The sequence below is a fragment of the Rana temporaria genome, chromosome 1, assembly GCF_905171775.1.
Source record: "Rana temporaria chromosome 1, aRanTem1.1, whole genome shotgun sequence".
Classification (NCBI taxonomy): domain Eukaryota; kingdom Metazoa; phylum Chordata; class Amphibia; order Anura; family Ranidae; genus Rana; species Rana temporaria.
Window position 1 is genome coordinate 47,215,859 of NC_053489.1, and position 15,500 is coordinate 47,231,358.

General features: G+C 42.7%; 1 protein-coding gene across 4 annotated transcripts in view; it reads left to right on the top strand.

Annotated features, from left to right (window-relative positions):
- WDR7 (WD repeat domain 7) overlaps positions 1 to 15,500 on the top strand; it is a 583,445-nt gene that overhangs the window by 84,168 nt on the left and 483,777 nt on the right. For all 4 annotated transcript variants that reach the window (XM_040337465.1, XM_040337471.1, XM_040337480.1 and 1 more), the window contains one exon: positions 5,920 to 6,115. In XM_040337465.1, coding sequence (XP_040193399.1) covers positions 5,920 to 6,115 — 196 coding nt within the window. The remainder of the gene's footprint in view (positions 1 to 5,919; positions 6,116 to 15,500) is intronic.

Sequence of the window (15,500 nt, forward strand, 5' to 3'; positions counted from 1 at the left end):
TGCTCCATCCGCTAACGGACGCGTTCCCATAGGGATTCATTACAAGTCCGTTAATGGACTTGTAATGAACGGACGAACAGTCCGTCCGTGTGAAAGGACCCTTAAGTTGTGGTTACTGAAACCTCCAGATTCCCGTGTGAAGACTGAGAAGAATACATTCGCCATCTCCCTATCCCTTTGTAACCAGATGTCCTTCCTCATTCTTTAAAGGGCCAATATGGTCTGTCCTCCCGCCTGCGACCCGGTCCGAAGCTCTGCAGCCGCGGGACCCGATCGCCGCCGGAGTCCCGCGATCGGTCACAGGAGGTAAAGAACGGGGAGAGGTGTGTGTAAACACACCTTCCCCGTTCTTCACAGTGGCGCTGTCATTGATTGTCTGTTCCCTGATATAGGGAAAGGCGATCAATGACATCACACATTCAGCCCCGCCCCCCTACAGTTAGAAACACATATGAGGTCACACTTAACCCATTCAGCGCCCCCTAGTGGTTAACTCCCATACTGCAATTGTCATTTTCACAGTAAACAATGCATTTTTATAGCACTTTTTGCTGTGAAAATTACAATGGTCCCAAAAATGTGTCAAAATTGTCCAATGTGTCCGCCATAATGTTGCAGTCACGAAAAAAACGCTGATCGCCGCCATTAGTAGTAACAAAAAAAATTATTTAATAAAAATGCAATAAAACTATTCCCTATTTTGTAAACGCTATCAATTTTGCGCAAACCAATCGATAAATGCTTAATACGTTTTTTTTTGTTTTTTTTTTACCAAAAATAGGTAGAAGAATATGTATCGGCCTAAACTGAGGGAAAAAAACGTTTTTTTTATATATTTTTGGGGGATATTTATTATAGCAAAAAGTAAAAAATATTGCTTTTTTTTCAAAATTGTCGCTCTATTTTTGTTTATAGCGCAAAAAATTAAAACCGCAGAGGTGATCAAATACCACCAATAGAAAGCTCTATTTGTGAGAATAAAAGGACGCCAATTTTGTTTGGGAGCCACGTCGCACGACCACGCAATTGTCAGTTAAAGCGACGCAGTGCCGAATCGCAAAAAGGGGCCTGGTCCTTTACCTGCATATTGGTCCGGGTCTTAAGTGGTTAATAACACACAGAGGGGACCCAACTCCATCTCCTGTTCTCCACACAGAACTTTCTCAGCTCCAAGATACCCGGCCCTCTTTTTTTCTTTTCTCATCCTGTGTGCTGTATCTTGTCCATTAATTAGCGGCAAACCACTGCTATCTTTTCTGCATATCCATCAGTGAAACCACAGCCCAGGATAATGCAGTCAGCAGGATTTCTATTTGATTATCTCAATTATTGCCTGCTATGAAGAAAAAAAAAAAATAATTACCCTAAATACCATCTCATTAAAAATAAAAGCTTTAGTTAATTCCTTATTATAGACAGCAATGCACCAGAAGCAGAGTCCTTACCCCGCATGTCACTTGTTTCATGATTGTTTCATGTTAATAAAGAAATATGACATGTAGAGTTTGGAAATATCGTTTGTCACTTTGTAATCTGTCCAACCAAGCGCTCCATAATGACGAGTAATGGAGGTTGGGAGGCAGTGTCCCCCCCCCCCCCCCCCCATCTCTTCCGGTAACAGTTCTGAAATAGACAAATAATCTGACAGACTCTGAGTCTATGCTTAATTATTATCAGACAAGATCAATAAACTTAAATTTACTAAGCTGCATTTTTTTAGATAAGTAATATGCATTATGCATCATTTACTCAATTTATACTCGGAAGAGTATGTATAGTGTTTGTTACATCATTATTTATCAAGTTCAGAGCTGAAATATATTTTAAATATTTTATAAAGGGAAACCATGATGGCTCTGGGCCAATTTTCTTTTTCTATTCTATATTTTAGAGGGACTGTTCCACACTCTTTAGAGCGGGTGTGGCAAAGTTTGTAAAGCGACTTTTTCGCACCTAAATTGGCAAACTGAGTCTGAGAGCCCATCCTCCTGCCCTCTCCCAAGTTCTCAGGGTGCTGTTTTGAAGCCACTACAAAATGCACAGCATTTGTTCTTGTGGGTGTCTGGTGCTGGGTGAAATGGCTGAGTGATGACAAAACACTAAAAAGGTACAAGAGCTGCCTGCCTGTTTTGGGAAACCCTTTATAGCCAGTGGTTGCCAACCTTTTGGACCACTAAACCCACAATTGTGAATTCTGGGGACCACTAACATGAATTTGACATGCCTTATTCACCTAATGCTCGGGCTCTCTGCCCCCCCTTGGGTCACACTGCTGCTTTATACACACAATGCTCCAGCTCTCTGCATCACACTGCTGCCTTATACACACAGTGCTCTGGCTCTCTGCATCACACTGCTGCCTTATACACACAGTGCTCTGGCTCTCTGCATCACACTGCTGCCTTATACACACAGTGCTCTGGCTCTCTGCATCACACTGCTGCTTTATACACACAATGCTCCAGCTCTCTGCATCACACTGCTGCCTTATACACACAGTGCTCTGGCTCTCTGCATCACACTGCTGCCTTATACACACAGTGCTCTGGCTCTCTGCATCACACTGCTCCTTTACGCAGACTCCTTTTGGATCTCCACTCCTTATCCAGCATGTTCTTAAGCTCCGTGCTCCCTCAGTCTGTGATCAGCAGAAGCTGGAACTACAGAGGAGAGGCATTGGGTATCAATGCACACATTTAAAACACTGGAAACAACAATGGGCAGTATACATCTGCCACAATTTTGATATGCGACAGAACCCCTGGAAACATCTAACTTTTTCTTGTGGCCCATCAGTGTTCCACGAACCACTGGTTGGCGATTGCTGCTTTAGGTGACACCTTGTTAGTCATCCCTTTCCTGTGTAACCATGCTGCAATATTGAAGCCACTACAAAATACTTTTTGGGTATGGAGGAGCATTTAACCTCCTCCCATGTTGCATTGCTTGAGCCTTGCTGCCAGTCGACCTGCATAAATCCTGTGATGTGATATTGTGACATGAACCTTGTGTTGGCTCCTGCAAACAACTTGCACAGTTACATAGTCAGGTTGAAGAAAGACACAAGTCCATCTAGTTCAACCAAAAAAAATAAAAAAAGTCCCATATACACAATCCTTCACCCACAGTTGATCTGGAGCAGGGGTCTACAAACTGTGGCCCTTTTCTAGCCTTTATCCGGCCCTCCGTGGCTTTATTCCTCCCACTGATATGAGGCACTATTCTTCCCACTGACTCCAACAAGGCGGCACTTTTTCTTCCACTGATACCAATGATGAGATACAATTACTCCTACTAATATGGGCACTACTCCTTATCCTACTGATCGCAAACTATGAGGCCATATTTTTTCTCACCAATGCTGGGCCCGGGGCATTTTCTACCCCGCTGGCTAACAATCCGGCCCTCCTAAAGGCTGAAGAACAATAAACCGGCCCTTTATTTGAAAAGTTTGGCGACCCCTGATCTAGAGGAAGGCGGAAAACCACAGTAAAGCATGATCCAATTGGCTACAGCAGGGGAAAAAATAAATTTCTGATCCCCCGAGAGGCAATCAGATATTCCCTGGATCAACTTTACGTATAAATGTTAGTATCCAGTTATATTATGTACATTTAGGAAAGTATCCAGGCCTTTCTTAAAGCAATCTACTGAGCTGGCCAGAACTACCTCTGGAGTGAATAATTTTCACAACTCTTACTGTGAAGAAAACCTTTCCATATTTGAAGATGAAATCTTTTTTCCCCTCTAGACGTAAAGAGTGTCCCCTTGTCCTCTGTGGTGACCTTAAAGTGAATAACAACACCAATTTGACTATATGGACCAATTATATACACTGCTGATTTTTTTTTTTTAAATTAAACACTTTGAAAACATATCAGCCCCCAAGTGCTTGTATGCATGCCTGACAACATCAGGGCATGCTCCTAATGAGACGACGGATGTGTCCTGGGGTATTTCCTATCAATTCATATCAATTTCTTCATCCTCCAGGAACTGGCTGCATGCTCTCGCCAAATTGAGCGGGGCATTGTCGTGCACCAGGAGGAACCTAGGACCCACTACACCAGCGTAGGGTCTGACAATGGGGCCAATGGTTTCATCCCAATACCTAATGGCAGTCAGTTGCATGACCAGTTGCACAAGTGTGAATGGAACCTAAAGGGAAGGTGTAGTGGTTTTCAACATTTTAATAATCTGATTAGGACTACAAAATGTAGATAACTTAGGTCTTGTCTAACAAGTAAGAAAAAAAATATCTATAAATTACAGGAATGGCTGTTTCCTTATTATCTTAGAGAAGTAAGTACTATGGGCCTAGATTCAGAGAGATTGGCGCATATTTAGATAGGCGTAGCACATCTCATATGCGCTACGCCGACGTAACATTGAGAGGCAAGCTGAATATTCACAAAGCACTTGCTCCCATATTTACGCCAGCGTAACGTAAATGGGCCGGCGTAAGCCTGCGTAATTCAAAGTAGCCAGGCAGTGGGCGTGTTGTATTATAATGAAGCGTGACCCCATGTAAATGCATGGCCGAACGAACGGCGCTTGCGCACGCATGCTCAGAATCACGTAGAATTTACTCCCTAAGATACGCTGGGTCCATTCATGCGACGTGAACGTAACCCACGCCCAGCCCCATTCACGTACGACTTACGTAAACGACGTAAAATACGACGGCTGTTCCGACGTCCATACCTTGACTTACCCCTGCTTTATGAGGGGTAAACTTACGCCGGACATACGCCTTACGTAAACGGCGTAGCTTAATGCGACAGGCACAAGTACGTTCGTGAATCGGCGTATCTAGGTCATTTGCATATTCGATGCGTAAATCTATGGAAGCGCCCCTTGCGGCCAGCGTAAATATGCACCCCAAGATACGACGGCGTAGGAGACTTACGTTGGTCGTATCTTGGCAAAATTCAGGCGTATCTGATTTCCAGAATACGCGTATAGATACAACGGCACACACTTGGACTTACGACGGCGTATCTGGAGATACGTCGTCGTAAGTCCTTTCTGAATCCGGCCCTCTGCATTTAGGTCCAGACTTTTCTATACGTTGGTGACAAACTACAGATAAACTTTAAAGGATCTCCACTCCAGTTTAGTGATGCTAAACCCAGATGCTGACTGTCACTTTTAAACAAGCTGATAGCAGGCTTTCATTAGGCTTGAGCATTATTTGGAACTTGTGGTTAATGTGCAGATTTTGACTGGTATACCAAGATGGTCTCTGAATACACCCTTTAGCTTTACCTGTCATCATATAAACTGAGAAAAGGCCCAGATTTTTGTTGCAGCAGACGCCTTCAGTGAAACAGCTGCTGTTTTGAAGGAGGGACAGAGGTCACTGGTGACCCCCAGCAGAGGATATCTCGTCTTTTGCTGAAATTGGGGTTCAGCCCTTTTAAATGAAGTCTGCCATGCCTTGACATGAGGGCTGCCATTGCCGACCTTCATATAAAAGTCCTTATTGCCTACCTGTCTCCAGCAGACAGTGAGCGTTTGGAGACACTAACCCGCACAACCTTCAATTTCGGACCAGGTGGGAGAGCGCTTTGCACGGATATAGACATGGTTATGCCTGTAGGCCTTTAATCGCTAAACTGGTTCACACATACAGCTCGGAAAAATGGGAGAGAAGTCAGAATTCTTTGTCTGCATACTTTTGGTGACTCCTAAGTATTGAAGTCAGAGGATTAGCATGGCAGCCAGGCAACTAGTATTTTCACTGGTAGGTCAGCAGTGACGGCCTCCATGTTTTCCCATCTGCCAGGTTCCCATTAAGCTTCTGGTCCTTGGCCTTGTACATACAGAGATTGTTGCTAGTCCTGTAATAAAATCTACCTTTTTAAACTGTGTTATGTGTATTTTTCAAAAACTCTTTTTGTGTCTTTTGTTGTTTAGACGCGAGTACAACACTGCATCTGCTCGGTTGCCAGTGATCACTCTGTCGGCCTCTTAAGCCTCCGAGAAAGAAAGTGCATCATGTTGGCTTCTCGCCATCTCTTTCCCATCCAAGTCATCAAGTGGAGACCATCGGACGATTATCTGGTGGTTGGCTGTTCAGATGGTTCTGTCTACGTCTGGCAGATGGATACCGGTAAGTTCTTTTCCACTAAGGATACCTGTTCTGTTAATTGGGCTTACTGTAATAGAAAGGGCGCATGAGCCCAACTGACTGCACTGGAATAAAGAGACCCCTGTGAGTAATGGAGTTGGGGTCCTTCTCTTATGCGTTTACCTACAGTGTATTGCATGTGTTTATAGCAGGTACGTGCAGGATCTATGCAACCTGTTGAGTTGTGTGTGGTGTCTGTACACATTGGTTTCTCTTGTGCCCTGTTACACGGGCCTATGGAAATCATTGATGGCTTGGTAAATTAAAAAAATTTTTTCCGCTATATTAATTTTACAAAAACGCAAAGGGCACTAACGATTAAAAGAAATATGTGAAAATGATATAAAAGTTATCTTCAATTCTACCATATATTCAATTTAAATAAAGATATAAATGAACATTTTAACCACTTAATCCCCGGACCATATTGCTGCCCAAAGACCAGAGCACTTTTTGCGATTCGGGACTGCGCCGCTTTAACTGACAATTGCGCGGTCGTGCGACATGGCTCCCAAACAAAATTGGCGTCCTTTTTTTCCCACAAATAGAGCTTTCTTTTGGTGGTATTTGATCACCTCTGCGGTTTTTATCTTTTGCGCTATAAACAAAAATAGAGCGACAATTTTGAAAAAAATGAATATTTTTTTACTTTTTGCTGTAATAAATATCCCCCAAAAATATATAAAAAACATTTTTTTTCCTCAGTTTAGGCCGATACGTATTCTTCTACATATTTTTCGTAAAAAAAAAACGCAATAAGCGTTTATTGATTGGTTTGCACAACAGTTATAGCGTTTACAAAATAGGGGGTATTTTTATGGCATTTTTATTAATATATTTTTTTTACTAGTAATGGCTGCGATCAACGATTTTTTTTTCGGTACTGCGACATTATGGCGGACACTTCGGACACTTTTGACACATTTTTGGGACCATTGGCATTTTTATAGCGATCAGTGCTATAAAAATGCATTGGATTACTATAAAAATGCCACTGTCAGTGAAGGGGTTAACACTAGGGGGCGGGGAAGGGGTTAAGTATGTCCCTGGGTGTTATCTTACTGTGGGGGGGGGGGGGGCCTCACTAGGGGAAGCACTGATCCTCTGTTCATACGTTGTATGAACAGAAGATCAGCATTTCCCCTGCTGAAAGGACCGAGAGCTGTGTGTTTACACACACAGCTCCCGGTCCCCGCTCTGTAACGAGCAATCGCGGGGGCCCGGCGGCGATCGAGCCCGCCGGGCACACACACGGGAGTCGGGGGCGAGCGGGGGGCACGCGCCCCTAGTGGCCGCTCGAAGAGCGGACGTACAGCTACGGGCTCTCGCCCAGGAGAGCCGACCTGCCGCCGTATAATGACGGTGCGCGGTCGGCTAGTAGTTAAAGTGTTTTTTTTTTTAAGCACTTTCAGCAGCTGATATATCACTTACCAAGTATGCACCTTCATCTTTTATCCTTGTGCATGCCCCTTTATGCTGGTGCTATAATCTCTACCCCAGGTTTCCTGTTTAAGCCTGGGTTCAAACTATAGCAATGCCGGGTCCCGCATCGCATCTCTCCCGCAGGCAAACTGCTGTGGGTATCAATACAATGTTAATGACACCCCCTGATCGGTTCACAGATTGCAGTGCGAACTGTGAATTTGGACATGAATCGGATCACATGGGTGTTGTTTAAACCCATGTGATCCGATTTCAGTGCAGGGGGGAAAAAAAAAGTCCATGCACCTTTTTTGTGTGAATCCAATGCGAGTTCAGCCATACAAACTGTATGGCTGAACTCGCATTGCACAGACATTGCGTGTGATCGGCACAGCAACGAGGGTGCCAATCACATGCAATGTCTGTTTGCATATGTGTGACTTTTTTCTGCAGGAGCCTGGAGACCTCCTGCAGAGGTGTGCTTCAGCTTTCCGCCCCATACCCGCGGTGACAGACCGTACTTATAGTTTATTAATTCACAGGAGTCTGTGAATGAATGATGCGTCTGTGTGGGCGGAGATGGTGCAGCTTACCTTTTTTAATAGGTTATCCTTTTTTCAGCCCATCATGAATGCTGCTGCCAGACTCATCCATCTTACCAAACGTTCACGTCTACTACCCCTCTCTGACAATCCCTCCATTGGCTGCCAATCGCCCAACAAATTAATACTCCTAAATACTAAAAATAACTTGCAAAGCCATTCACTACTCTACCCCCAACTATGTCACTAACCTAGTCTCAAAATACCAACCAAATCGATCGCTAAGTTCCTCCCAAGACCTCCTGCTCTCTAGCTCCCTCGTCAACTCCTCCCATTCTCGACTCTAGGACTTCTCCCGAGCCTCCTCCCATTTTTTTGGAATTCCTTACCCCAATCTGTCCAACTATCTCCAACTCTATCCACTTCTAGGCAATTCCTGGAAACGCTAATCTTCAGAGAAGTCTATCCTGCCTCCACCTAACAAATGTACTTTTATTTTCATCATCAGCTCATCCCCCATAGTTATTACCTTTTGTATCATTTGACCCTCCCTTCTAGATTATAAGCCCTCTGATTCCTCCTGTATTGAATTATATTGTAACTGTACTGTTTGCACTTGCGTCGTCGTAAAATGCTGCGCAAACTGTCGACACTATAGAAGTTGTGTATTATAATAATAATAATAATAATAAAAAATATTTTGATATTTAAAGTGGAGGTTCACCCGAAAAGTTAATTTTTAACATTAGATTGATGCTCATTTTGTCAAGGGGAATCGGGTAGTTTTTTTTAAAATCTAAGCAGTACTTACCGTTTTAGAGAGCAATCTTCTCCGCCGCTTCCGGGTATGGGCTGCGGGACTGGGCGTTCCTATTTGATTGACAGTCTTCCGACAGGCTTCCGACGGTCGCATGTATCGCGTCACGATTTTCTGAAAGTAGCCGATTGTCGGTGCGCAGGCGCAGTATAGAGCCGCACTGACGTTCGGCTTCTTTCGGCTACTCGTGACGCGATATATGCGACCGTCGGAAGCCTGTCAATCAAATAGGAATGCCCAGTCCCGAAGACCATACCCGTAAGCGTCGGAGAAGATCGCTCTCTAAAATGGTAAGTACTGCTTAGATTTAAAAAAAAAACTACCAGATTCCTCTTGACAAAATGAGAATTAATCTAAGGTTAAATTTTTTTTTTAAGCATAGTGGTTTGTCAGGAGTTTATCTTTTAGGGCCAGTTCACACCACACGCACACCAGTGCGTTTTTTATTCTGCATCATAAACGCATGGAAGAAGGTGTTATGGTTTCCGTTGGCATAGTTGACACCAGTGCAGTCAGTCCAGGGCTTTTCAGTTCCAGAAAAAGAGTAGAACATGCTGCATTTTTCCTTCACTGGACTGTACTGAAACGCAGTAAAACTCATCAAAAACACACTGGACCCTAGTATATTGGGAATAAAACAGAACAAAAGATGAAAAAAAACACCTGGAATGCACCAAACAGCATTAAAGCGCATGCAGGAACGGATCTGAAGTGCATTTTTGTGGTGTGAACCGGCCTTAAAACTTTCAAATGCAAGAAGTGACACGAGTCTTGTGATAGCCTGAAACTGAGCAGCTTTGAACTGAATAGCACTTTGAATATAAGTTCACCTTTTGATCATGTTACATGTTCCAGCTCCTTATGTACCTGGAAACCTACAGCCAAAGCTCGTTTTGGCTGTACTTCTGTGGATCACATGGTGCAGTTCATTCTGAACTCCTGTGATTCGTTTTCAACAGACTGCGGGCTAAAGTCGACGTCACAGAGCATGTCCAAGCTCCGGCAAGATCGCTACAATGAAGTCGGGATCCGTCCACATGCCTGGACCAGTTCCCGGCTCAGCCTCTTGGCAAGCCGCCGAGAGCCGAGTCGGCACTTTCAGCAGCTGATGTAATCGCTTACAAAGTATGAAGCTTTATCTTATATCCGTGCTTATGCTCCTATTTACATGTTATACTTGCCTCCTCTGCAGTGGATTTGCACAAAGCAGCCCAGATCCTTCTCTTTACGGATCCCTTTTCGCTGCTCCTGGCCCTTTCCTCCTGTCACGTGCCCCCACAGCAAGCAGCTTGCTATGGGGTCACCCAAGCCAAGCTCTTTGTGTCCATTCAGACACTGAGCTGCCATTCGGCCCCACCCACTCTCTCTCCTGATTGGCTAACTAACAGCTGTGGGAGCCAATGGTGCCGCTAATGTGTCTCAGCCAATCGGGGGGAGAGTCCTGGACTGAGGGACTCGTGGACATCGCTGGACAGGGATAGGGCTCAGGTAAGTGTTAGGGGGGCTGTTGCACACAGAAGTTTTTTTTTTTATCTTAATGCACAGAGAAAAAAAAAATCCTTTTTTAAAGTGTTACTAACCCACAACAGTACAATCACCCTGTAGATGCAGAAAATCATGCTTGTTATACCCACTGTGGAACCTAAGGGGTTAATCCTCTGCATTGTGTAAAAAGGCTGTTGGATCCTGTCTTCTCTTATCCACCCCTTCTACTGTCCCCAATCCATCTCCTGATAGAACAGAGCCTTGGGGGTACTCTGCACATGCTCAGTTTGGTGTGTATTGCTAGAGTTTTTTTTGTTGGGAGAGTGCATGTGATCAGCAGAGGGCCAATCAGCACTGTCCAGACATGCTGTGTAGGGGTCATAGGACAGTCACAGTAGAATGAAAACTCCCCCTACAAGCTTTAACCAGTGCTCAGCCAGACACCGATGGAAGTCACATGACTGCTATATACTTCTAATAAGAAAAGGTAACACAAAAGCCTGCATAGTATGTATGCACACACTATCCCAATAGTTTGTAGACACTATAACTTTCGTGCAAACCAATCAATAAACACTTATTGGGATTTTTTTTTTACCAGAAATATGTAGCCGAATGCATTTTGACCTAAATTCATGAAGAAATGTATTTATAATTATTATTATTATTATTATTATTATTGGGTATGTTTCATAGCAGAAAGTAAAAAAAAATTCCCTCAAAATTGTCAGTATTTTTTTTTTTTTTTTTTTGTACTGTAGTGCAAAAAGGTGATCAAATGCCACCAAAAAAAACTCTATTTGTGGTAAAAAAAAAAGGACATAAAATTGTATTTGGGTACAAGTTTGCAGGACCTTGCAATTGTTAGTTAAAATAGCGCAGTGTCGTATAGTAAAAAATGGCCTGGTCATGAAGAGGGGGTGAACCTACCGTTGGGATTAATGTGGTTAAAAATCTCCATAGGCGACACTTTATAGGTTACCAGTTTGGAGTTGGGGGAGGTCTGGTGCCAGAATTATTGCTCTCACTCTGTTGTTCGGGGTGAATAACTCACGTGTGGTGTGATCGCCGTTTAAGTATGCTTACAGGACCAATGCGTGCGTTCACATTTGGGTACAGGCACGGGTGGGATGGGGCTTTTTTTTTTTTTTTTTTTTAATACATTTTATTTTTACATGGTTTCTTAAAAAAATAAAAATTTTGATCACTATTATTGCTGTCACAAGAAATGTAAGCATCACTTGTGACAGCGATAGGCAGTGATCACCTGGATGCATTCATCAGCCCTCCAGGCTTTTTGAACTTTTTCGTTTTCAACAAGGGGTTCTGCAGTGGGGGTCTCACCCCCTTTTTATTTTGCCCTGCCTCCTGGTCATCCATCTACCTTCAGCTCCCGGTGGAACCTTTGCTGTGTTTTTTTTCGCAGCACTAGAGATTTTGATGTTCTCTTATGGTCTTGAGTTGTACTCAATTTATTTCCACATGCACATACAAACCAATTGCGGCATTGTCCCGCGAAATGCATAGAGATTACAGTGTCGGCAAATCAACAATGATTCATTAATTATGTTGGCATCTTGAATGTATATTGATGTAACGGTGACCTTACTTTTATTGTGAACATGAAGGTTTTTTTTTTTTTTTTATGTAAATTTGAAATAAATTTAGTATTTATATACATTTGCTGTACTATTTTACTTGGCACCGCTCTTCAAAGTCACTGGGGAAAATTTTCATTTTTTTTTTTTTTGGTTGCTTTGGAATATTGGGAACTTGGTGCTGCTTAGGTCTGAGCATGTTTGGATGTTTAGGCAGTGACAGGTACTCTTTATGGAAAGGTCTGGGGGTCTGTTGGATCTCTTCTCTGCCCGAGATCAATGACGATACCTGTAGCTGCAGGCTTCATCCTGGTTATACAACTTCAAACCCGTAATTTCAATGTACACTATGTGGCCTTGAAGTGGTTAACTGGTTGCCGACCAGCCGCTGTCGTTTTACGGCAGCAGGTCGGCTCCCCTGTGTGAGAGCACGTAGCTATACGTCGGCCCCCGACTCCCGTGCCCGGCGAGCGCGATCGCCGCTGCGCACACGCGATCGCTCGTTACAGAGCGGGGACCGGGAGCTGTGTGTGTAAACGCACAGCTCTCGGTCCTGTCAGGGAGAGAAATACTGATCTTCTGTTCATACAATGTATTAACAGAAGATCGGTCATTTCCCCTAGTGAGGCCACCCCCCCTACAGTTAGAACACACCCAGGAAATGCTTGACCCCTTCCCCACCCCCTAGTGTTAACCCCTTCCCTGCCAGTGGCATTTTTATCGTAATCCAATGCATTTTTATAGCACTGATCGCTATAAAAATGCCAATGGTGTCAAAAGTGTCCGAAGTGTCCGCCATAATGTCGCAGTACCGAAAAAAATCGTGGATCGCCGCCATTACTAGTAAAAAAAAAAAAAAAAAATATTAATAAAAATGCCATAAAAATACCCCCTATTTGTAAACGCTATAACTTTTGCGCAAACAATCAATAAACGCTTATTTTGATTTTTGTTTACAAAAAATATGTAGAAGAATACGTATCGGCCTAAACTGAGGAAATTTTTTTTTTTATATATTTTTGGGGGATATTTATTATAGCAAAAAGTAAAAAATATTATTTTTTTTCAAAATTGTCGCTCTATTTTTGTTTTTAGCGCAAAAACTAAAAACCGCAGAGGTGATCAAATACCACCAAAAGAAAGCTCTATTTATGGGGAAAAAAGGACGCCAATTTTGTTTGGAAGCCACGTCGCACGACCGCGCAATTGTCAGTTAAAGCGACGCAGTGCCGAATCGCAAAAAGTACTCTGGTCTTTGACCAGCAATATGGTTCGGGGGTTAAGTGGTTAAAGGGGTTGTAAAGTCTCAGGGTTTTTCACCTTGATGCTTTATTGTAGGGATGGTGTTCTTGGGGTCATAATCCAAATTTTTCTTGCTTCAAACACGGCGAGTTAAGTTAATGCCAAAGAGCTAAATTTTGGTCTCACCTGACCACAGAATTTTTTCTCCATACTCCTCTGAATCATTTAGATGTTCTTTGGCAAACTTCAGACGGGCTGTACATGTGCCTTCTTTAGGAGGGGGACCTTGCGGACGCTGCAGGATTTTAATTTCTGGCGGCGGATTGTGTTGCCAAGGGTTTGTATGGTGACTGTGGTCTCAACTGCCCTGAGATCATTTATAAGCTCCTCATGTGTAGTTCTGGGCAGATCCCTCACTTTTCTCATGATCATCCTTACCCTATGAGGCAAAATCTTGCATGGAGCTCCAGACCAAGAGCAATTAATGGTTATTTTGTATATCTTCCATTTATGAATAATCCCTCCAACAGTTGTCTCCTTCTCACCAAGCTTCTTGCTGATGGTCTTGTAGCCCATTCCAGCCTTGTGCAGGTCTACAATCTTGTCCCTGATGTCTTTTGATAGCTCTTTGGTCTTACCCATGATGGTGAGGTTTGAATGGAAGAAAGAGATTCTGTGGACAGGTGTCTTTTATACACATACCAAAAGGTGTCTTTTATACACATACCAAATTGTCATTAGGAGCCCCTTCTTAAATTTATGGGACTAATCTGTGTTTCACATGAGCACATACTGCAGCCAGTTTGTGGGAGACAGAATTATTGTCGGTTGGTAGGGGATCAAATACCTATTTTACTCACTGAACTGTAACTCAATTTATAACATTTGTATCAGGTTTTTTTTTTTTTTTTTGGTTGATATTCTGTTGCTATCATTTAAAATATACCTATGATAAAAATGATATACTCTTAATTTCTTTGTAAGTGGGCACACTTACTAAATTTGCAGGGGATCAAATAATAATTTTCCACTCTGTGTGTGTGTGTGTGTGTGTGTGTGTGTGTGTGTGTGTATATATTCTCTATAGAAATATCTATTGAGGTCTATCTATCGAGATCTAGATGGAGATAAAATATACGGTACAGACCAAAAGTTTGGACACACCTTCTCATTCAAAGAGTTTTCTTTATTTTCATGACTATGAAAATTGTAGATTCACACTGAAGGCATCAAAACTATGAATGAACACATGTGGAATTATACATAACAAAAAAGTGTGAAACAACTGAAAATATATTTCATATTCTAGGTTCTTCAAAGTAGCCACCTTTTGCAGCAGACACATCTCTAGAACTGGTAAGAGGAGACTGTGTGAATCAGGCTTTTTATGGTAGAATATCTGCTAGGAAACCACTGCTAAAGAAAGGCAACAAGCAGAAGAGACTTGTTTGGGCTAAAGAACACAAGGAATGGACATTAGACCCGTGGAAATCTGTGCTTTGGTCTGATGAGTCCAAACTTGAGATCTTTGGTTCCAACCCCCGTGTCTTTGTGCGACACAGAAAAGGTGAACGGATGGACTCTACATGCCTGGTTCCCACCGTGAAGCATGGAGGAGGAGGTGTGATGGTGTGGGGGTGCTTTGCTGGTGACACTGTTGGGGGTTTATTCAAAATTGAAGGCATACTGAACCAGCATGGCTACCACAGCATCTTGCAGCGGCATGCTATTCCATCCGGTTTGCGTTTAGTTGGGCCATCATTTATTTTTCAACAGGACAATGACCCCAAACACACCTCCAGGCTGTGTAAGGGCTATTTGACCAAGAAGGAGAGTGATGGGGTGCTGCGCCAGGTGACCACCTCTTGAAGCTCATCAAGAGAATGCCAAGAGTGTGCCAAGCAGTAATCAAAGCAAAAGGTGGCTACTTTGAAGAACCTAGAATATGAAATATATTTTCAGTTGTTTCACACTTTTTTGTTATGTATAATTCCACATGTGTTAATTCATAGTTTTGATGCCTTCAGTGTGAATCTACAATTTTCATAGTCATGAAAATAAAGAAAACTCTTTGAATGAGAAGGTGTGTCCAAACTTTTGGTCTGTACTGTACTTCTAATAAGAAAAGGTAATACAAAAACCTGCATAGTATGTATGCACACACTATCCCTATATATATATATATATATATATATATATATATATATATATATATATATATATATATATATATATATATATATTTATTATACACACACATA